Source organism: Rhamphochromis longiceps, linkage group LG18, assembly GCF_057381845.1.
Source record: "Rhamphochromis longiceps isolate RC_006_pf linkage group LG18, R_longiceps_female_GT1.1, whole genome shotgun sequence".
In the NCBI taxonomy this organism is placed as follows: Eukaryota; Metazoa; Chordata; class Actinopteri; order Cichliformes; family Cichlidae; genus Rhamphochromis; species Rhamphochromis longiceps.
The window spans coordinates 24,225,494-24,249,827 of record NC_140574.1 but is presented as its reverse complement, the minus strand read 5'-3'; the positions used below and the strand labels follow the sequence as shown (position 1 = coordinate 24,249,827).

General features: G+C 40.3%; 1 protein-coding gene across 1 annotated transcript in view; it reads left to right on the top strand.

The window, feature by feature from the left end:
• The window catches only part of pik3r2 (phosphoinositide-3-kinase, regulatory subunit 2 (beta)), a 31,108-nt gene extending 6,774 nt beyond the window's left edge, over window positions 1-24,334 (top strand). The window contains exons 2-16 of the mRNA XM_085389414.1: window positions 1,208-2,094; window positions 11,268-11,360; window positions 12,814-12,888; window positions 13,344-13,493; window positions 14,540-14,750; window positions 14,873-14,958; window positions 15,058-15,160; window positions 16,353-16,451; window positions 16,619-16,799; window positions 16,995-17,114; window positions 17,282-17,424; window positions 17,535-17,711; window positions 17,847-17,918; window positions 18,058-18,228; window positions 19,127-24,334. Of these exons, the coding sequence (XP_085245540.1) occupies window positions 1,776-2,094; window positions 11,268-11,360; window positions 12,814-12,888; window positions 13,344-13,493; window positions 14,540-14,750; window positions 14,873-14,958; window positions 15,058-15,160; window positions 16,353-16,451; window positions 16,619-16,799; window positions 16,995-17,114; window positions 17,282-17,424; window positions 17,535-17,711; window positions 17,847-17,918; window positions 18,058-18,228; window positions 19,127-19,334 (2,208 nt within the window). The 5' untranslated portion in view covers window positions 1,208-1,775 and the 3' untranslated portion in view covers window positions 19,335-24,334. The remainder of the gene's footprint in view (window positions 1-1,207; window positions 2,095-11,267; window positions 11,361-12,813; window positions 12,889-13,343; window positions 13,494-14,539; window positions 14,751-14,872; window positions 14,959-15,057; window positions 15,161-16,352; window positions 16,452-16,618; window positions 16,800-16,994; window positions 17,115-17,281; window positions 17,425-17,534; window positions 17,712-17,846; window positions 17,919-18,057; window positions 18,229-19,126) is intronic.

The window sequence follows — 24,334 nt, the reverse complement described above, 5'->3', positions numbered from 1 at the left end:
TCACGTCCAGGGAGGTTAGTAGGACCATTGTCCTTGATTGGTCCACAGACCACAGATGTCGTACTTAATCTGGAAACCATAATCTCTCTTTCTCGCCCACCCCGTCTCATTTCCCAGCATAGTTGCAGTTTAGCATTTAGCATTTTTAAATTTCAGCCGCTCGAAACTCGGCCAAAATTGCCCATTAATTTTTCCACGATTTACTGTGGATTTTATAATCAAGTGTTTCCAACATGTACTCCCAAAAAATGTAGATTTTTAATTTTTGGTCGATTGACCGACAGATTTCATTTATTTACTTTAGTCAAACCTTTAATACTGATAATATTTAGCATTTTCAGACTGTTGTGTCGCTTTTATAGGATATATATTGCGCACTTGCGCTTGGCATTTAATTGGGCCTTGCAATCGGCTTTATCAGAGGACGTTCGTTACATTTCCATGGACTGACCTTTTTGCTATATGTGGAAGCTATGAGATAAGTGACTTCAAGGGGTGTAATATGAATGGTGATGGTTCACTGTGGTTTCTCAGTTGGCTGTCCATTCAACGTTCCCATCTGAAGCAGGCTTGGTACAGTAAATTTGACAGAAGTCAAAATATTTCTTAGGCAACACAGAGCTACCTTTTTTCTCTCTGATGGAGAGTGAACTGTTGCAGAGGGTTCTGCATGCCTTAGAAAATTCTGGTCGCCCTACAGTCGAGGTGCAGTCCTTATTTTCCTTTGCATGCCAGTTCAGCTAAAACCCCTTTTTTGCGGTTCTGTTAATCGTACGTGCTGTTGTGTGAGTTGAAGAGACGTTCATTTCACAGGAAAACTTATTGTTCCTGTGGAAACTGTGACGAGTCAGTTAAGGCTTTGAGTGTGTGAATGTAGAGTGGAGGGAATTGGAGGCTCCTGTCCAGGGACCCAGTCTGCTGTTGGTTATGACGCAGCAGCATCATCCGAGCTCTCTGTCCTAACCGAAGACTGCACAAATGCATGGAGCTGTCGCAGTTCGCCATTTTCATGCGCCGCTTTAGGCTTCGTTTCACATAGATATAAGTCGCGTTAATTATTGCCATTTATCGAATAGATTTGACCTTTAATCCTTTTTTTTTTAAATTGTTTTTTTAAAATAGTTTTATTTACTTTAATTTTTTCGACTAAATTTTAAGTCTTTTTCCAAATTTTTTTCTTAATTTATGCACTTTTTATTTCCTACAGGTCGGTCATTATTCCTGCCCCAAACATGTGGGATATCTGAAAGAGCCAGAGAGGATTAGAGACCTTCCCACCCTGGCACTCGTCCGCCAATCGGGCCACTTGATTTAACCGCGGAGAGCCAACGACACGGGGCCTGTCACTGGGAAAACCCTTTTCCAGGCTGTTCCAGTAGCACCCAGCCAGCAGGTTTTTGCTGCTTGAAAAAGCATGTTGCCAACGATCTCCCTCTGTTCCATCATCTGGCTCAACCGGGGTATCAAGCTGAGGAAAGTGCACCAGTCCACCAACACCGGTCAGGTGTAAAGCCGCTGCCACTGCAGACACAAAAGCAGCAGAGCTCCTCGTTATTAACTTTTAAAAATGCTGCTGAGCTTCGGCTGACTTCCCCTCCTTTCATCCCCCCCGACCCTCTAAGCCACTGTACCAACACCAGACTCGAGTAACTCAGCCGCAATTTTGGTTTCAGAGGTGGATTTCTGTCTAGCCTAACCCTGTTGTTACAGCGGGACTCAGGCCGATCCTAAATCCTCGAAGCGGTGGCCATTTTACTTTTTGCCTCTGTCACAAAATGGCGGTGGAAGGTTTCCAGTACCGTGCCCTCTACACGTTCACCAAGGACCAGGACGAGGACTTGGATCTGCAGCCTGGAGACCTTCTTACAGTCAGCAAGGCCTCTCTGATGTCCATGGAGAACTACCAGGAGGGCTGCGTGGAGCACCCCGAGCGTCTGGGCTGGCTCCTCGGGTACAACGAGCGCACTAAGCAGAGAGGCGACTTCCCAGGGACGTATGTTGAGTATGTGGGCCCCATCAAGATGGCACTCCCATCGAGTCAGCCAAGGTCCCAGCGACCCCTGCCTGCAGCTCCCAAACCAGAGTCAACTCAAGGTAGGGGGCACTATTTAGATCATTTTCTTTTTTTCTGCTTTTTTGTTTGTTTTTAGCAGCCAGTGGTGAGACGCTCACGGCACATCACTACTGTAAACTAAAGGTGGCCTTTAAAGTAAAAAAGATAACATAATAACAATGAGAAAAGAGTGAGATATCATTAAATTTTACTTTGTGGCATTTTTAAAATATCAGAATAATTTAACTTGCACATATGGGGATGTGAGCGACTAGTCGGGTAGGCATTTAATCATTACGTGCCAGACATGCTAGCTGACTAAATAAATTATTCTTATTTTATTAGTGTACAGCAGCCACTGTTTCAAAGATGTTACAATGCTGCTGACCTCCACCCTGACAGTTATTGCTGCATCCTGCACGCTCTCTGAATAGAAGCTGTGAACGAGTAAAGGTGGAATGACCCTAACGAGCGCTGTTCTGCTGTAGTTTGATGTAAAAACGAGTGGCTGTATGTTGGGCGCACAATTTGGCGACATTTAAAATATGATTTAATTAACGAGGAAATGATAAATGGTTTCATTAAGCTCCTATATAGAATTTTTTGGGCCTGAATTTAAATGAGTCCATTTAAAGTAGTTTTAAGTGTTTTGCTGAGGGTTTTCTGCCTCTTAGTCAGCTAGTCTCATTTTTTCTTGTTTAAATGTCTAGACAATTAGTTAGTTGGTGTTAGTTTGTTAGTTGGCCTTGAATGTGCAGAAAATATTGATGCAGAAATTTGCTAAATAATAGTTTGTTTATTTTGCTCCCTTTTACCTTTTAAGATATGTTTGGTAATTTTGAGCTGCATTTGTTTTTTGAGGTGGGGAGCTTTTTGGTCTTTGTTTGATAAGACAGCGGGGAGAAGACAGGAAAACTGGGACAAAGACCAGGGGGAGACACACAAACATGGTGCTCCTTCATTAGCCTCACAGTGTAGAGATTTCTTGATTTTTATTTTTTTGGGGGGGATTTTTTTCCTCAAGTTTTAAAAGAAAAACACAACTTCTCGCATGCCCAGCTGTTAGCAGCAGCTAGTTTGGTGTACTTGATGTTTTCATAAGGCTCTCACATTTGGCAGTGACTGCCAGTTGACCCTTTAAGCTATACTAAGTAAGCTTTACCTCTTTGTAAGCGTAGCCAACTTAAGTCTGCGTTGAATAATAAAGTGCTAATCCGTCGACTGACAAGACTCTATCAGACTCTACTGGTCTGGTATTGATTGTATCGGTCTTTGCGGCTCTTGACGCAGGAAAACTTGTCTCTGCAGTGCACAAAAATGCATGCCTGTGACCCCTCCGAGTGTAATCAAGAATCACAATGGCTGGAGGGCCTGTTGATGCTGTTTTCAATTGGACGTGCCTGGGTTAAGGATACTGGCTCTTTTGACAAACTGACATTTTTATAGGTGTGTTTTTAGTTTGTACAAATGAGGAGTTATTCAACAGTAAAAGGAATACAACAGCCTTTTTTTACTCAGGGATAATGCTCTGCTCTGTCACACTCTTCACTCCCATGGCTTTTATTAAAATACTGACATTTATTAATAATGCTAAGAATCTGCTCTGAGCTGCAGCAGCTTCCAAGTCAAACATTGACTTGGCATGCACTGGTCTACCTTAGCAAGCTCAAGTTCAAGTAAAACTTTGATTTGTGACCAAAGTTCTTCCACACTCCCAAGATTTCCATCAATTTCTTCTAATTTGCACTTCATTGCTTTTGGATTCAGCTGGTTAATTTATTGCTTCCTTGTTCTCCACATAAAACCACACATTCCTCTCCTTATAATTCCTTTTTGCCTTTTTTTTTTTTTTTTTTTTTTAAATGACAGATGTGCTAGTACCACTCTGAGCATGTAGGCTGTGAACTCTGAATTACCTCTGGTGTATCCAATTGGCTGATCATGGTGTATGGCCAAATACACGGGGGCCTCATTCAACTAGTGTCATTTTTATTTCTCATTTACCATTTTTAGTATCATAGCTGTAGCACAAATGTCTGCAGAATTATCAAATTAGCTTTTTTCATGCCGATACTTAAATAAAGGCTGAGTGAAGGACATGAATTAGGGAATAAGCAGGGGGTTTTCTCCAGCAGAAGCAGGTAAGGACATACTGTAAGTATCCCCGTGCTTTGACCGACAGTGAGACAAACCAGTTGGGCAGCTGGCGCTTGTGTCTGTGATTTGGAAAGACAGGGGCAGAAGAAGCAAGTGAAATAGGGGAAGAGAAAGGGGGGAGGTGTGGGCGAGAGGGAGGCAGGGCAGTGGCTCAAGGAGGGGTACTTTGGCTCAGCACCAAAAGTGCATTGTACATTAGAAATGGTCAAACTTTTACAAATATCATCTTCATTTCCTTGAAAGAACAGAGGCCCTAGACTTGCTGTGAATAGAGCTATTGTTGCTGTGGCACCATTTGCTATTCACAGAGATGGTAACATTACCAGTACCAGGCCTGGTGCTTAGGGGAGTTGACTACTTTACAGGCTTGAATGCAACTAAGAACAATTCAGCCTCACTAAAAGCTGTTAAACTATAATTTATTTGTGTAGAGCACAACAAGAGAGGTCATAGCTCAAGTGAAAATTATTATATGCGATACACTCACCTCTTCTCTGTAATCCCTACTTTTACAGCTGTTTACTTACTATAGTGGCTAGCTAGTCATTTTTGAGCATAATTTTAGACTCTAAAACAGGGGTGTCAAACATAAGGCCCGGGGCCAGAATCGCCACAGCAAAGACTCCAGTCCAGCTCACTGGATGTTTTTGGAAAATTTTAACAAGGGCATAAATTAATGGACTTTAAATTGTATTTTGTATTGTATTGTAGCTTTATTTCAGACATATACAGAAAAAAAACAATATATACACAAGTACACATACTTGCATTTACAAATACGAATATATATGTAAATACACACATGTATGTGCTCAGATAAAACATAAAAATAAAATAAAACAAAGTCTAAATGACATGAAATGACAATTATTAGGTCTGAAATGGAGTAGGAAGTATAACATACTTATTAATCCCTACCCCATGCTCAACATTCTATTGAATCCCACTATTTCCATCATCACTTACCCCACACAATAAACAAGGAGAACATGTATAAACATAGCTACAGTGATAGATATAATTTAGATACAATTTAGCATAGTTATATATACAATGGATCATCAACTTTATCAGTTTCATATTCTTCCAAAAGCGGTTTTCGAAACGTCTTTATAACCTGACTAATGCCTGAACATTGCTGTAGGTCCACAGTAAAACTGAAACAATTTTACTGTTCCACAGGTGGAATAAATAGTAACACAAAAGGTTTTAACCTTTGTCCGTGCTTTAAGAGTCTTCAGATTTAATTTTCCCCTCAATTCATAGTCCCCTTCTCTGTCAAAAAACATCGTATGTAAATTTCCTGGTAACATATTGTATCTGATTTGTACATAATTTTTGCAGTTTTATATTTTATAAGATCCATAAACTTCAGAATTTTTAATTTCAAGAACATGATGTTAGTATGGTCTCTAAATCCTGCTTTAGTAATCATCCTGATTGCTTTTTTCTGAATTTTACATAGTGGTTGAAGTGAAGTTTTGTATGTATTTCCCCAGATTTCCACACAGTATTCCAAATATGGCAATATAAGTGAACAGTAAAGTACCCGGAGTGATTTGGAAGGCAACAAATGTTTAACTTTACTCAGTACAGAGATGCTTCTTGACAGTTTAGCTTGTATATGCTTTATGTTTTCATAAGTTTTCCAACTTATCCTACTGATAAAGACCTTCCCCACGGTCATTCATACTACATCAAAGGAATTAAATAATAGGTAAGCAAATAATTTAGTGAAAAAACAGGAACTTGTATCTATCTAGTATAGAATGCATGTTTCCACAATGTATCCACACTAAAATAAATATGATTTTTTTTGAACGGGCAATTTCTGTGAATTAACAAAAGCTTTCTGCTTTATAAATAAAGGGCAGTCTTAGCAATTTTACACATTTATTTCTTACAAATTAATCCCAAAGATTCATGCTGTTGATGTCTTTCATTTACTACATCATCATTTGTTTATGGTGTAGAAAACCTGAGATGTGCTGTTGTAATTGCTCTACTATTTCCTGTATTATAAACGGGATTAAATATGCAGTTAGACTATGTTACAGTGACAGAAAGGAGATTTTTCACTGGTCTGACTCACTTAAGATCAAATTGGCCTGTATGTGATCCACAATATAAAATGAGTTTGGCTTCCCTGCTCTAGAAGCTTTTTATGCATTTATTTTTTAGGACTAAGTCTGTAATATGTCTCCCTTGCTCTCCTCATGTGTGTACAAAGTGGTTCATTTACACTTGTATGGTATTTTTGTGTTTGGTTTTATTCAGATATTTGGATTTAATTAATTTGAACACTGCACACAGCAGCTGGAGAGGAAATGTTTCAGCCTCATGCAAAAGCTTGTAAAATTCTCAGAACCCAAGTGTATTTTTTTTTTTTTAATCAGAAGTCCTCCTGTTAACCATTATTTTCATCTCCATCTGGTGAAAGAAACCAGATTACGCATTTGCATTCGAGAAATTGGGTTACCGTAGAATGTCGACAACAACTTGGCTTAAGTACATGCAAAAACTGCGTCATTGTTTTTCAGCAGTAGCGAGTGAAATGCAAAACGGAGATTTCTTGCTGGCTAAAATATGCAAACAGTTTTTCTGCTTTTTAAAGTGACAGGGTAGGCTTGGCAGATGGTGTCATATAGAGTGCAAGCATTTTGTACCCAAAAAGAAACAGGGGGACTTCGATAGACTAACTGACTCACACTCCAGATGTGCTGCTCTTTTGTTGTTGAGTTTATAGAAATTAAATGTAAACAGAGAAAAAATGAACTCATGATATTTCTCAACCTGCGACGGTAACGAGTCTGAAAAAAGGTTTTTTTTCTGCCTCTTTGCCTTCCTTCTCTCCTCTCTCTGGCCTCACTTTAACTGCCTGCTGAAGTGAACCATGGCTTGGCATTTTTGCAAACTCCTCCCTTGTTCTCCTACTCGCACCCCCACCCTTCTCTCCTCCCTCGTCCTCCTTCCATTTCTGCAGCCCTGATTCACATACTCGTCTGACAGTGTCTCTGGGCGGCTATAAACCATGTTCACGAAGCCAGTTCTCTGAAAGAAGAGGCCTCTCCTCCTCGCTTTCTCTGCGCCTTACCAGGAAAACACTTTCAAAGAACCCACACGAGAAGGGTGGGAGGGAGGTTGAGACAGTAGAAAAAGACAATGGGAAAGTTATGGAGAGGCTGGAAAGGGAGGGAGGCACGGGTCATAGGGTAAGCAAAGGCCACCCTATCCAACTGCAGATACAGAAAACCAGCTGTACTTTCTTTTCTTTGCCGATCGTTGTGGCATTCTGCACCTAGAGAAAATGTTACTGCCGTACAGGAGAACTTATTTAGGTGCGAAATTGTGTTACTGACGATTATTTATTTTATCTTATCTCATTTTAATTTTCTTTACTTATGCTTTTAGCATGTACAGCACTTTGTGAACTCTGGTTTTATGTTAAAGTGCTTTATAAATAAAGGTGGTATGGTATGGTAAAAGCTTCAGTAAATCAAATGTTAATTTATGTATTTTGTAGCATGTATTGATTGACCTTGTTGACTAGTGAAAGCACAGGAAGATAATAAAGTCGTTCAAATTGTGGCAATGTGTTTGTAAATGACTAAAAGAAGTCACTCAAGATGCTGTGGGGAAAATAAAAAACGTGAAAGGATAAAGAAAAGCTGGCGAGCTGTGCCCACTCCACATCGATGGTGGCTGCAAATGGATTGACATAGAAAGTTAAAAAATTTGTGTGCATTTGTAGTCTATTCTGGCAGTTTTTTAAAATGTGTTAATAATGATAAATGATTTTGTATCATTGATCTGTTTAATTGTATCTTTATGAATTAACAGCCATATAATAATAAATGAGCTTACTAAAGCATTAAATATAATTTTCAGTTTTAGAAACTGTAGCAGTGTGCACTTACAATAAAATTTGACGTAACTCGATGATAGTGTCTCTTTTCTCTTAGTACTCTGTTTGAGGTAGTCTCAGAGTACAAACTTCCAGCTGCCCTTTTGCTTGCTCAGCATGCATTGTAAATATTGCACAGTCATGCTCATTTATTTGTGAAAAACCAAAATTGTGATTGAGATTGAAAATTTTAATAATTGTGCATGCCTATCTGTGCTGTTGCAGTACACCTGTAAAGGTTATAATCAGCTCGGTAACAAATCTAACTGGCGTTAGCTGATAACTTAGAATGCCATCATCCAAATATGGTAACGTCTAGCTCCAAATAAACAGTGTGATCCTAACATTGAAGCTACAATGCATCACACCCAGGATTGAGTGGTGAGAAGGTGGCTGTGTTCATCTTTTATGCTATGTTTATGTTGCACGAATCAACTCCCAGTGAGCCTACTCTTACGGGTATCACAGAAAGTGTCTTTAGTGCCATTTGTCGTTCTTCCCAGTAATGCCTGGAGGCCAGTAAAACCAGACTGAGCACTGAGAGCAGATCACCTCCATTTGTTGAGTTTTCAGGGGCTCACTACTACACGTGTAGCTTTGAAATATGTTGTGACAGGAGTGGATGGTGTGCCCAGTCATGATGCATTGCCTGTCAACATAGTTGGAGTGCAGTGAAGACATGTAGCGGTGAAACACGACCAGCAACTTACAGTGTTACCCACCATCTGTGAGCCAGACACCAACTGGCCCTGTCACCACTGCACATAATACACGCATTCATGGTATCACTTGCCATGGTTCAAAATGCGAGCAAAAATCTATCCCAAAGTTGTTGTTTTTTGTTTTTTTTTTCCATTTTAGCCTCAAATATTAAGTGCATTTGGAGAGCAATCAAACCTTTTTATAGGAATGGAAACACTTAAGTTAGGCTTCGATACCGACCAAAGGCCAGTGTTTATCTGGGGTTTGACATTTACTAATGTTGGGAAACTCAGACGGGCAGAGTTAGTGTTTCGATGGCTAATTGAAACCAGCAGTTTTACTTTATTGAAACCAATAAGCAAGGATGAAGCAGTTCAGCCTTTTCTACTTGTCGGTTGATAGCGATAGTAGGTGTAGTTGCAAAGTCAACAACGCTCTTCTGACCCCATGACCACAGAGCTCCAAATCTCTTCTTGCATTAAGATCAGCACAAGAACTGTGCACTGGGAACTTCGCGGTCGTGTGGGTGGCCCAGTGCTTTTGTCCATGTTGTGTTTAATGTAAATGGTTATAAAATAACATTTGTTTGTTTTTTAAATAATGAATGCTTTTCTCTTTTTTTTTTTTCTTTTTTTTTGTGAAGCTTATCACATATTATTGTTGCTGTTGCACTTGAAAGCCACACCCTAACTTAAGACATTAACCTGAGACCAGCATGAAGTGTGTTTTGCATGAGTGTTAGGCTAAAGCAAGGAAATTCCAGAGGTTTAATTCGACCTGGGAATTCATGCTGTACACGGAAAAATCTCAGCTTCTGACACAGAGGTCTGAGAGGGAGAGCGCAGCACAGCCAGCTACATATTACATAAGCACACTGATCGAGAAGATATCCAGCAAATATTTTGCTTCACATAGCTTTGCTTTCTCAAGCCTACTCTTGCCTGTCTTAGGCTTACCTCGGACTGAGCGAGCGAGTCAGTGCAAACATACAAATACTGGATTTGCAACACTGAGCTGACCTTCAAATTGTCAGCTTTGTGTATAGAAAGGTGGTTACATTACACACAACACTGTTTTTGGGTTTCTTCTCACTTGCACACATCGCCCGACTGCAAACCAGATAAAAAAAAAAAAGAGCGAGCTCGATGAGAGGGGGACAAGGCTGCAATCCAAAATGGCCAACAAGTATAAAGAAAACGAAGAGCTGTCGGTGCCTGCGAGAGAGCTGGAGACACCGCTAGGCAGAGTTTCCACGTTTAAGCCGACATGGTGGCACAGAGCGCGAAAGAAACAGCGAGGAAGGGGGAAAAAAAACAAGAAAGGAAATAGTCGAATAAAAACTTAAATTAAAGAGGCCTAAAGGGGGTTAAAACAAAAAGGAGCAAGAGAAAAAAAATCCACTAACAGGAGAGCAAATGAGAGAGAGCGAGTGAGACTAAGAGACATGGAGGAGCAGGAGAGAGAGCAAGGAATGTGCTGACGCGGCGTTTCTTGTCTGAACTCCCCAAATTAATAATCAGCAGTGGTTTAGCCGAGCCGTGCCAGGAACAGGAGCCTACTGCCAAGCCCCGGCCAGGCCAGGCCCTCCCTGCTCCCAGCCCCCCCTCCACTACCCCTCCTTAAAAAAAGAAAGAAAGAGAAGGGGGAGGAAAAAAAGAGAGACCCAGCTCACAGGCCTGTTCTGGGGCCGAATAAGAGGCGCTGCCTGCCTGTTCTAGCTGGGCCGAGCCTGGCACACTGCCACAGGGCTTTTGCTTGTTCAGGAGTTTTGATTAAATCCTTTATTGTGCTCCACTCACGCAAAGAGCTAAGGCGAAACACTGAGCAGGACAGAGTGAAGGGGAGGAGAGAGAACGAGAGCGGAGAAAAGAAAAGGGAGTAAAAAGAGGGGGAGGGAGGGAAATGGGATCTCCCTTTTTTTTTCTTTTTTCTTTTTTCTCCCTCTAGCTTTCTCCTTTCCTCTTTCTCTCCAACTGAAAAGATGTTTGATTTAGTCTGTGGGGAATTGTTAAGTAGATAAAGTTTTTTTTCTTTTCTCGATGCCTCTTTTTTTTCTGGTGACCTTTTTTACTTTCACTCCTGCATGAAATCCCCTTTCTTCCTTTAGTACAGTCAGTAAATTGTTCTGCAGTTATTGTCATATCCCATCATTCAGATTTGAGGAGGACAATGTGTCCCAGCCTTTGACATTTCTGTCCATTAATTATTTATAAGAAGTGTTTTGTTTTGTTTAATAAATACTGTGCAAACAAATGCAAAATAAATAAATCCCACGGGGCTTTTGAAAATGGCTGAGCTTGTGAAATAAATATCCATTATGTTTTATTGTGTTCCTCATAAGTTTTGTACATATTATGAACATATTTCGTGCTCTGCTTCTCTAAGTGCTCGTACTTAACAGCGGGGTTTGTCAATGTAGCAGTGTGACTGAGATTTGTGCTGTTGTTTCAGCTGTTCCTGTGCCGGACCTGAGCGAGCAGTTCACACCACCAGAGACGGCTCCCCCGGCCCTCGTCGGCCTCATACAAGCCATAGAAAAGAGAGGTATATTCATACAAACCAGCCAAGATATTCATCTGTTGTCTGTCACGCTGCCTCTGCTGTCTTTTCATCTACGTGCGACTGTCTCCCTCTCGCCATCTGCTTCTTGCTTTCATGCCAGCGTTTGCACATGTGCAGACATGCAGACAGTCGCACAGAGGTACAAGTGCTCTCACAAGCTCATGCGCATTCACATTCAGTACATATAAGTTCAGTGTGGTTTAACTGAGAGCAGACCCGCTAAGAGTCCTGCGCAGTGGGTTTGATTCACACCGTGTTATTAACAAATAGAGCTCAGTGGGACTCCATTCACAGTTTTGCCTTTTTTTTTTCTCTCTCTCTTCCTTCTAACTTTCTGTGTCATTCACACCAATTCACAAACTCTTTCATGTACAGAATGTTAAAAAGTTGTGAAAAACTGCTTCACGGCTTCTTACGGCTTTTTGTTGTCCAAGACGAGGCGTTTACCCTCATGCAAGACAAAGAAAAGCTAAATTGTGACGGCGGAGATGCAGGAACAAATCAGAGAGTTTGTCTGTGAATTGAGTTACATAGTGTTGGATAATGAGACAGCTGCATTTAATTTACTCAACATTTATGTGTATGCTTGGAAAAAAATCCAGTATATCAAGTATACCAAAATACATAATATACAATTTTATACAGAAATACTGGGATGCATGCACTCTTATAAGTGGGCTTGTTCTGTTTTTAAAAAGTATCAGAGTATAGAGCAGAGTATATTTTATACCTAGTCTAATATGTTTACAATATGAATATATCCTTTGCGAGTTATTATCACTAACAAAAAATATGAATTCAAAATTTTTTTCATCATCAGAGCAAGAAAAACACAAAATCCTGGGGGAGAGCTAGAGTTTCTACTCGCAGGGAACTACAATAAGCTGTTTGTCCAAAAATAAATTTTATTTTGGCAAAAATGAGTTGAACTGAAACGTGATGATTAGTGCTGAGAGTGAAATAGATGAGATGACCACAGTTTGGAAAGAAAAAAAGTCTCTGAATCCCCAAAATTAAAAAGCAATGGATAACTTGAAAATTCAAGTCCACCACTGCAAACGTGTGAGTCCTTCTTCGGTCTTTAAGATGTTGCTTTTGAACTTTGTGGGCTGGTCACATTCTCTCTGTTGTTGGATACAGTACTGAACTGTCACGTATTTACAGACATTCAGCTAGTAATGACACACATTCTTATTTTTAATTATTGTTCTTGTTGTTGTTACTTCTAGATTTCATAGTTACATTGCGCTGCCTTTGCCTTCTTTTTCCATTTCCAGCTTGTTGCACTGCGTTAAATTATCTAGTGCAAGTCCACAGCCATAGAGTCAGAAAACAATCTGTCACTACTTCTCTGTTTTCCATCTAAATGTGTCCTCTTTGCTTCTTCGTTCCTTCTGAACACATTTACTAAAATTGCTCTTTCTGTCTGTCTCAGGTCTGGATTGCAAGACGTTGTACAGGACACCTAGCTCCTCAGGTTCAGATAGTCCGGTGTACAGCCTGTGCTCTGGTGAGTTACATTTGTCATTTATCTGTTTTAGACGTTATTTGATCCTTTTCTTTAACAGAACTTGGGTATATTTGGGATGGTTTCTCAGCCTGCATGCTCTTCAGCAGGTCCAATTCAGTGATTTAAATAAGAAAATCCACTCCAGAAAATAACTGAAACAACACAAGTCAGTACAAAATAAAAATAAAAGCTAATTGGAAAATAACTTTTTTCCTCAAAAAAAAAATCATTTTTTGGTCTCCAGAAGATACAGTTGGTGTTAGGCTTCGGGGTTAGTTTCATAGCTTTGAAGTGGGGAAAAACACCAAACACTGACATGATATGTTCGCTCTTGTGTACTTTCCTTGATTAAACTGCCTTTTTATTCCTTAAACTTCTCCCTGACACTTGTTTGAGTTTTTTATTCTAACAAACTGCACCTTTTTGGTCTTTTGCTTTATGTATTGATCATCCAGAGAGTGACGTGGTTCAGAGGGATCTAGGTTTCCTGTCTGAGAGCGTCCTGCAGTACCTGAGAGACCTTCCATCACCTGTCATCCCTGCCTGTGTCTACCCTCACCTACAAACTGCTCTCATGCAGCAGCATGTCCTACAGCAGTCAGCAGGTACATCAGATCACAGATTGAAAATCTTAAAGTTGCTGCTTGTATTGACTGAGCATTTAGTTTTTCCAACAGGGACAGTGTGTCATCTTTTGTGCATTTTCTTCTCTTTTTACAATAATGTTAACAGTACAAATTAAATATTCTGCAGCTGCCTGCTCAGGGCAGTTAAGTTTATGCAGGTGCAGTTTGAAAAGCAACCCTAGGACCCGTTTGAAACAGTCACTGGTGTCTGCGTGATGAATTAGGCTTTTCAAGAGAAAGTCAAGTTTGCACAAGTTGACGTTCAAACGTTGACAGCATGACTTACAATGAGTGTTGCCTTAAGCTTGAAAAAATGAATCTAAAATCCCGGAGTATTCACCGGAAAATCTGCAGCACACACAGTTTGTACTTAATGGGCTTAAACGTGAACAAAAGAGCTGCATTCAGGACCTCATTGTGCCAAATCTTTTTCAATTTCAGCAAAAGAACATAATTAATAAAAGGTGAAACCATCTCACACTGGGGTATATTCTTGTTTGTTTTATTGAAATGGGCTCACATATAACTATAGGAAAAACATACGCAGAATGACTGATTAAGATGGAGATTTTATGGGGTGTGGACAAAATGGCAGTACAGTGTTATAGAACAGCACAGGCACAAATGAGCTGCTGCCGCCGTTGTTTTTGTGGACAGAAAGGCACCTTTCAGTGCTTCAGTGACTATAATTTAAGCGAAAAAATTGCACAAGGACTAAACTCAGCCTTGTGCACTGCTGTTTGAGTTCACTCTGATGTCAGCATTGAGAGAATGGAAGCAGGAGGGCAAGCTCCCTGCGGCATGTTAGATATGCTTCAGCTGATTCTCCTCCACACAAAGGACTCTCTGATTTCATTTTTGATATATATGTTTGTCCTGTTTTCAGCGACATGAACTAATCACATGCGTTTTAACTACCAAATACAATCAAATGCACTCCTTATATTCTCCTTTTTCAGCCAGCTGTAATAAAGATGCACAACTGAAGCCTAAACAGTTATTCACAACGTTTATGCCTCTCTCAGATGGTGCGGTAGCTGGAAGCCACAACAGAGAAGTCAGCCTGGTGCTTGAGAACTCGACCACCGTCCCTCTCCATCACCGTCTCACCCTGCAGTATCTCCTCACACACCTGGCTAAGGTCACTCAGGCACAGGCCAGCAATGGCCTGGATACAAACACGCTGGGAAAGATCTTTGGCCCCCTGCTTATCTGGACCGGCCCCTCCACTGCTTGGTAAGTAGGGTTTTTTTTACTTTCATGAAACAAATGTGTAACAAATATGTAAAGGTGAAATGATGATAAAGAGTTAGCAAATCTAAATCTACATGTTGGAAATGTGAACTGTTGAATGGCAGGTTTCCAATGGATGATGAGTTCCCCACCTTGGTGGTGGAGAAATTGCTGATAGAGAGAACTACAGGTCAAGACCTCACTCCTCCAGGTAAGTTATGTTGTTTTAACACTGCTTGGATCCATTCCTTTATTATAAAATACTGCTGAAGGAGGTGTGGGTTTCTGATGCGTTTGTGTCTGTTTGCAGTTCTCCCAGCGAAGCCTGTGAAGTCAAAAATGACACCATCAGCCATGACAGACACGAGCAGCCTGCTGAATGATGCAGAGTGGTACTGGGGCGAAATATCCAGGCAAGTTTTGGGCTCGTAATATTGATTTTGTTTGATGTATTGTTTAAAGAAATGTCTGATTAAATGGACACTTGTGACAGATCCATAAAGATTTCTATGTTATTGAAAATACTTAAAATTAGTGAAATCATGTTAGTATTTTGCTCTTAAATAAGATCCAATGCCTCTTTTTCTTAAAGAGCAACACACCTTTAATGTTTCAAATGTTTTACTTACTTTTTGTGCTAAGTTTTTAGATGCAAGTTAATTTGTGTTTGGTCTATTATTTCTTTGTTGTAATGATGCTTCTTGGCAATAAATATTACACCATTGGAAACTTGTTTATTTTCTTAAATGGTGCCACGTTCATAATGAAAATACATTTGTGGGTCAAGCAGCAGAGCAGCATGTGGCAGACTTGCTAAATCTTCTCTGCCAATGGCAAACGGCTTATTCTGCTACTGACTCTTGTTTGAGGTTGTCTAGAAGAAAGCGCTGAAGAAACATATTGGTAATTTAAGAATTTATTGATTTAACAAACGGGGTGCTCAGTATCATGTGGAAGACCCATACACAGCCACAGCTGCCTGGCACCCCTTCCTCTTGCTGCTCACCAGCTTGGTCACACACTGCTGCAGAATGACGTCGCACAGCAGTCGTGGCTTTGTGTAATTCTCATTGTTACAACAAAGAAATAGTCGCCCATAGACAAATTAAATTTTTGTCCTCAGTTTATATACAGTCTGCAGCAGCTCCTATAAGCTTATGGTGAAAAGTATCATTTCAGCTGCCGATGTGTCTGCTGATCATCTTTCATTTCAGTAACTAAGCATCCATCTTTTTTCCTAACCTTATGTTCTTTGTGACTTAGTGTGATATTCTTAGCCTGGGGGAGAACATTTAACAAAAAAGCCAGACTCTCCTTCCACAAGCTTCTTCCAGACTTTGTCATACCTTTTCATTTCTTTGCAGTAGTTGCTTAAGCCTGTACTTTTGATGACGGCAGTATTTAAAGTATCTGTTTTGCAGTGTTAACTTTCCATTGGAAACCTGCCATTCAACTAGAGTCAATCAAAATCCTGAAAAAAGTGGGACATCTGATCAGCCAAGAAAATAATGACCACTGGGGGGTGCTGCAACACACAAAACCAAGTTCCTGCTTGGCCTCCTCGTTGCTTCTTGCAGCTATCTAAATATGCTGCTATATTTGCAGAGAGGAGGTGAATGAGAAAATGCGAGACACTCCAGACGGCACCTTTCTGGTCCGAGATGCTTCAAGTAAATTGGAGGGCGAGTACACTCTTACACTCAGGTGAAGTAACAGCTGTTCTTCAATACTCACTTCAGATTTAGTATAGCCATAGGAAAATGATATATAGTAGAAACAAACCAGGCCTTTGCTACTTGACGGACAACATGTATTACAGTACATCGTCTTATTTACTACCATGTTCTTTTGGCTCCTGTCTCCGTCTGCAGGAAGGGGGGGAACAACAAGCTTATAAAGATTTATCACAGAGACGCGCGGTATGGTTTCTCAGAGCCTCTGACCTTCCTGTCTGTAGTGGAGCTCATCAATCACTACCGCCACGAGTCACTGGCCCAGTACAACGGCAAGTTGGACACAAAGCTTCTGTATCCCATCTCCAAATACCAGCAGGTGGGTGAAGCTGCACATTACATTAAAATAAATCAGCTGTCATCACAAGATGTGAATCATCCAGCTCATAATTTTCCCTCATTCCATTTACAAATCGAGAATGATATTCATTAATAACACGCGAATGTAGTCGGCCTGAATCTTCAGTAAGTGGTGATCTTGCTGTCGTCTGTTTTTCATGTGGTAAAAAATCAGCTGGTGAAGGAGAACAGCATAGAGGAGGTGGGAGAGCAACTGAAGATCTATCATGAGCAGTACCAGGAGAAGAGTCGCGAGTACGACTCTCTGTACGAGGAGTACACACATACCTCGCAGGTTTGAATAGCACACATGCTGACAACCACAAACAAGAGATGTATTTCAGAGTATTATAAATCCTAAACTAGCATAGTGCGTAGTGTTTGTTGATGTGATCCGTAACAATATGCAGTTTATCCTGAAGATAAAATGGAGCTGGATTGAAACGTCTCTCTCTGTCTCAGGAGCTGCAGATGAAACGCACAGCCATTGAAGCCTTCAACGAGACCATCAAGATCTTTGAAGAGCAGTTTGAGACTCAGGAGCGGTACAGCAAAGAGTCTTTGGAGAGATTCCAGCGTGAGGGCAACGAAAAGGAAATACAGAAGTACGTTTGTATGCATAATTCTGTTTTTAGCACAGATGCAAACAAAGCTGCTATATTTAAACAACATTTTGGTGAGTTGAAGGTATAATGTTCGAATTCTTGCAAATTAGAATCCAGAGCAACTCGGAGCGTTTGCAGTCTCGTGTGAAGGAGATCCACGACAGCAAGTGTAAGCTGGAGCAGGACCTGAGAGAGCAGGTGTCTGATAACAGAGAGATTGACAAGAAGATGAACAGCCTCAAGCCAGATCTCATGCAGCTTCGCAAGATCAGGGACCAGTACTTAATGTAAGTAAACTTTTATCCATGCATGAAATTGAACTTTACACATTCATATATTTATTCTGTTTACAGTCGTGAGAACCTTAAATGTCGTGCACAGGAAGTAACCAGCATTAATTCTGTTGTCCTCTGGTTTTTCAGATGGTTGACGCAGAAGGGGACGAGGCAGAAGAAGATCAATGAATGGCTGGGTATAAAGAACGATGCTGATGAGTAAGTGACTGCTCCGCAGCTTGTGCTGTCATGAGTGAAGGCAGCTGCACCTCTGACAGTAATGAAGGCAGTAGTTAAGCTCATTGTTCTGTCTGGAGTTTCTTTCCTGCTTGATAGTTTTTGTTCATTGCATCTTCAGCTCTTTCTCACTGGAAGAAGATGAGGGCTCACCCCACCATGACGAGTGTACCTGGTACGTGGGCGACATCAAGCGCACCCAGGCTGAGGAAATGCTGAGAGGCAAATGCGATGGAACCTTTCTCATCCGTGAGAGCCAGTCACAGAAGGGCTCTTACGCCTGCTCCGTAGTGTAAGTTTGTGTTTAACCCTGTGAGGTCTAAAGGCTTTTTCACACCTGTGGTTTGTTTATGCTGGTCCGAATCATTCAAGCTTGTAAACTTGTAGCTTTTCCCCGTGATTTGGTTTGTTTTCACACAGAGAAGAATACAAGTGAACCAAAATGCGTCACTACCAACTACATGCGAATGTTCAGTCTGCTCATTTTTTAAGCTCAAACCTGCATCCTACACCTGGTATAGTTCGATAGAGGTCAGATCACATTCACACCATAAACAAAGCGCACTGGAGTTCATTTGAAACCAAAATCACCTCCTCCGAAGGGTCTCAGTGTTGTTTTGATTCTCCCCCGAGTGCTTTTACTGTGATCTTATCTGCACAAACGAGCAGCACAGTGAGGGAAAATGAACCAGTTCGATTTAAATGGACTAAACAGCACAGGTGTGAAAACATGCAGTTAAAACATTTTTATTTATAATTGAAAATGTTTGGTTGTACCAAAAAATGTGGCTGGAAATCACTTCTTCTTCTTCACACTTGTTTTCGCCACAAGTTCAAGAAATTATGTGAGAATAATTATTCTGTCACTACTGCAAATACAAGGCTAAATTCACTACTGTAGCTCTTTCTGAAGATAAGGGAGTAAGTTAAGAGCAGTACCTCTAAAGGTGAATTATTAACAAATTTGAATTCATGCACAACCCAAAGTGTAAGATTAATCCAGTCTCATAAAACCGAAATGCAGAAATTCAATTCAGATACATTAAGTTATAAAATAAAATTTAAAAGGAGGAATAACTCAAGTAAATTTTCTGCAGACACTGAAGTTAACAGTTACATTACTGGTGGGTTTGTGAAAGACTTTTAAGACTAAGATCACCTCTAAACACGATCTCTCTCCTTGTTTCTAGCGTGGACGGTGACTCTAAACACTGCGTCATCTACAAGACAGTCACGGGGTATGGATTCGCCGAGCCCTACAATCTGTATTCGTCCCTCAAAGACCTGGTGCTCCACTACAAAAATGTCTCCTTGGTCCAACACAACGACCAGCTGAATGTAAATCTAGCCTACCCAGTCCTGGCCCGCTCCCAGAATCAGAACCAGCACCCCAGATGAATTATTCACCAGCAGCATAGGACACCAGCCAGAGTGGGAAAATTAGACATATGCATTGGGGGGGTAAAAAAAAAAGAACTCTGGACAATGCTTGTTCCTGTGGCAGGTAAAACAGACTCAATTGCCAGGATTTTAAAAAAAAAAGAAGAAAAAATCATGTATTTTTGGCCAGAAGCTGATGCTAATTTCCCACAGAGTCCAGCAAAGAGCACTCCTTGCTAACAGCATGGCTTCACAATAAGCACACTACTACTGATAACGAAGCACTGTACAGTTAGCCTGGCTGATGCAGTCAGTTAAAAGCTGATGAGAGTGGTGCATTAGCCAGCCACACTGTCCAGTGTCGGTTATGGAAAAAAGTGAGAAATTCATAGGAACATTCATTATTCAGGAAAAAAGACTAAAATACATCAAAGGAAGGCACACACAATGGGTTTTTTTTTTTTTTCTAAATCTTTAAAAAGCGGAGAGACCAGATGGTGGGATGATGATAGAAATTACAGGAGCCACATTTGGTTTTTAGGGTTTGTTGGGGTTTTTTTGCCTTTAATGCGAGATAAATGTCCACAGACAAAGGCCCGATCTGTCATTCCCAGACTGCCTGCAAACTCTCCATAGACAAAAGCCTGAGCTGTCATCCGAGGAAATTACTGGCTTGCCTAAACCAGGCTGCTCATTTCACACTTAAAGGTGGCTGAGAAAAACAATGGGCTGGGAGTGTAGTCACTGGAGACTGAGGAGGGGAAGGGGGTGAAGAGGGTTGCTGTTTCAGGGTTTTTTTTTAAAAAAGAAAAAGATTGATTCAGTTAAAAGCTTGCTCAAGTGCCATAGTAATAGCTTTGAATGACCACAAGCCTGTGTCACTAGAATAAGGGGGCACGTCGAGGTTACAAACCGAAAGAGAAGGGGGGGGGGGGGAGTAAACGGTTGTCGACATAGACAAAGCTACAGCTTTAAACAAAAACATACATACACATAGGTATATTTTTATGAAATGATCTCTATTTCCAACAGCTTTGGCTTGTTGCTCTCTTTCTCAGTGGGTGTCCTTTTGATCTGACGAGGTACAACGTACAGTGATTGCTGTATAACAGGATAAAAATGCATGGTACATATTTGGTGTATTGTGAATATAGAATTGTTTTTTAATCACAGTACACTAGATGGAGAGGTACATTGATAAATGCAGTTCCACGTGATTCAGGTTTCCTTTTAAAATGGAAATGGTGGAAATACTCCTGCGTCTCTTCGTTTCAGACTTCCTTCTTCATCCTCTGTAATACTGTAGCACCTGTAGCCATTGACTTAAGGCACTGTTAGTGCTCCTCCTATGTGTCTTGTTTCTATATGCTAAAGACACTTGCAGAGCATCGACCTATGTGATTATTGTATCTCGTGTACTGTATTTACTTCATCTCTAGTTAGATTAGACTGTTTCCGTGGTACAGTGTCCTTGCAGATGTTTATTGTTTTGGAGGTTGGTTTTTTTTTTATATGCAAATGTACTCACGGTACTTCTTCTCCCTTGCGCTCGACTGTTCATTTCATCACAAGCTTGACTCACAGAGCTGTAGAACATTTATGTACAAAAAGATAAAAGAAAGAAAGAAAGCAGTAATATAAATCATGTACAGTATATTTCAGACACACATGCAGCCTGTGTATGTGACTTTATACGGTTCCTTCACGGAAGATTTGCTATGCTTTTAGATTCTGTTTAAGGATGCAAATTATCCATTTTAATGTGAGCCAAATGAAGGATGTCTTTTCATGTAGCAAGAATGAAAAAAGAAACAGTCCTTTTTGCCATTTAGCATGACCTTGGCGGTCTAAGAGATTATCTGGTATGTTATGCATGGAGTCCTTCATTTGGGTTGTTGTTTATCTTTTTTTGTTTGTTTGTTTTAACTTCGATTAGTGGTTGAAATTGTGCTTTCTGTAGTGAATATACAGTATTCACTGGCATGTGGTCTTACTATGCACAACACGGTTGTATGCATATATGTTTTAGACTTGGGTTCAGTTCCCTCCCGGTGATGTGGCGATGAATTTCTCCTATTTGTTTCTCCGTGTTGGCTCGAGGTGTAGGTAGTACCGCCTCCGTTCAATGTCACGTTCAAAGCACAGCGGCGTAGATGCAGGGTTACTCAGTTATATTGATGTTCTCAATGAAAATGTGGAGCTGAAAAGAGGCGTCAAATGACGCTGCTTTTAAACTTGATTCATGTAGTTGGTGTTTTTTTCCCGGATGAACAAATATTAATATGAATCTTACACATTTTTACATTTAGTAATCTGAGAAAGCCAAAAAGAAGAAAAACTATTTTTGTAGTGGGATATAGAAGAGTCGGGGGTCATTAACAATAGAAAATGGGGAAAAATGTGTTTTAAAATCTTGGTCTTATTTTGGTTCCTTTTTGTTGAGAGAGAGAGAGAGAGAGAGAAAAATTTAGACGTTCTTCTTAAATGAGATATTCGTCTACTCTGTTGGTGATTAGTTAAGTCATCTGAGCTAGACCCAAGCTTCAAACAAACGCAGTGCTTTTCTATTTCTGAAATGTTCAGTTTCAGACATCAGGTAGCAACATTTTTCCCAGACATACCAACCCAGTCTTCTGATCAAACCTACCTTGACCTGAAAAGTTTTAATCATTTTGATTTCAGTCAGGACGAATCTATTGTACTGTACTTTGCACAGTTCTTGGCAAGTAAAGGACCCCAAGAATTAAAGTGGAGGTGACAGAGGTGCTTCTGATTAGAGGGCTATTAAAAAAACAAAACAAAACGTACAAGTGAGAAAGATTAGAAGTGCCTTTAGTCGTTGCGATGAGGTGGTCGTCTCCCTGTTTTCATTGGAGCGTTGCTGCATAAGACGATGCCACAACCACAACCACATGTAGTGCCCCACCGTTCACACATTTGTCATTTATCAAAACAAAGGTGTATCTCGCAAACGAGTGTAGTTGTTGTGTGTGATTGTGAGTGTCTGTGTGCGTGTTAGAGCAAATCTGAGCATGTTCTAGTTAAGAGAGTGGCAGATATTAGCTGTGCCTCTTTGGTATTGCATTTATAGTTGTTACATATTCCTTCTTTCTGTAGTGGGGCCTGTACAGTAGCTTGGTGCACCCAGGCTAGCCTACTTCAGTGTTTGTTTTTTTTGTTTGTTTGTGTGTCTGGTGTGTGTTTGAATAAAACTCATAAAAGATATAGAAATGTGAACAGTACACATCCGTGGCCCAGACCAGTTGTTTAAAGCTCATTTGGTAAGCTCTCAAGCTAATGCATGCAGCAGTTCTCAGTGTTTTGTATTAAGTTAGTAAACAGATGATCTGATTAAATCATCCACCATTATTCAGTTTGTTGGACCAACACTTTTGTGACTGCACTTTTTTTGTTTTTGTTTCACACACTCAGACTAGTGTGTCGCCCAACCACCGAAAACTAACAGACAATGGTGATGCTGAGTTGTTTATAGTGTTTTTTGTTGATAGTTATTCATTCAGTATATCAGGAATGATTGACATTTTCATTATGATATCAGAGTATACAGTGTACAGTATATGCTTTTGTTGTCTCGCAGTCAACAACTGTCTTGTAAATCTGATGCTTTTGACTGATTGCAATGTTTTCGTTATAGAATTAGTTTTACTATGTGGGCTGTGTAAACTCTGTAGTACTTTTCAAAGCTACTTTAAGGAGAGCTGCTAGCTCATTATGCAATTCTCATCCGCACAGCAGAAGTGTCCAGCTAAACATGAAAAACATAAATCTTCCTTAAAAAAGAAGAAGCTTCAGTTCATCCAGGTTTTCACTTATTCCTTGTGGTATTTAAACATGCAAATAATTGCACTCTTTCTACCTTTTTATTTGGTTCTACACTGTGTAAACAAGCGTATTGCACAACACCACAGGTGTTTTCAGTCTCATTGACACAGGTGTATAAAATCAACCAACCAATCAGTGTGCCTTTGCAAACATTTGTGAAAGAATGGGTTGTTCTAAAGAGCTCACTGAATATGGCCATGGTGCCAAAAGAGGATATCACTGTTACAACACAAACAACCTTTGTGAAATTTCTTCCGTCCATGATTTTAGCTGTAAGTGTTTTTATTCCAAAGTTCAAGTGTCAGATCACACAAAGTTACAGAGTCACATGGAGTGCATAAGTCACCGAGACCCTGCTGACTCAGTTACTGTAGTGCTCCAAACCTCCACTGGCATTAGCATCAGCACAAACTCAGTGTATTGCAGTTTGCAGTGACTCTATACATTATCCAGAGTACCCACAGCTTTCTTTTTTAGAAAAGTGATCCTATTTAATGTTCTCTGAGCACTACAAATGAGGTATTTTCAAACTTCCTTAAACCATTTTCCTCCAAAGCATGGGTCAAGAAAACATTACATTGTGGACGAGATATGGAAAAGGTGGCCAACTGTAGCGTTTCCTAACGAATACAATGGAACATTGTTTCCATTCGGGTGAGGACATAGAAGTGAAACTACATGCATGGCTTGATGCCACAAGGAGTCAGTGAAAGCAGTGTCGGGGATTTTCAAGGTGATTTTGTGTAAAGCATTTCTAGGGAAAGTCCTTCTAGTGGAGTCAAACTTTAACCCAGAACTGGTTGGTGTGACACAAGTTAATGAAAAAGGTGGTTCTGCTTCGTTTTGCTCAACTTTTTAGTGTCTGAAAGAAAACTAGAAATGTAGAACTGAACAGCTTCCAGCATCACTTGTTATGATGTACATTTTTGCAGTGTGCTTAAACACTTTGGTACGCCATGTTATTTACACGATTATTGGCTAGAAGCAATGCTAGCTGCAGTGAAATGTGGTCGCACAGTGAGACGGGCGTGAGAAGAGCAGGAGATGAAGACTTTATTGCGCTTTGACATGGAGTTGAAACTCTCAAACTCAAAGCTTTCATCCCGCTTCTCTATTAGATATGCATCTTGGAGCTTCTTGAAAAGAAAAAAAGCAACAACAAAAAAAACATTTTT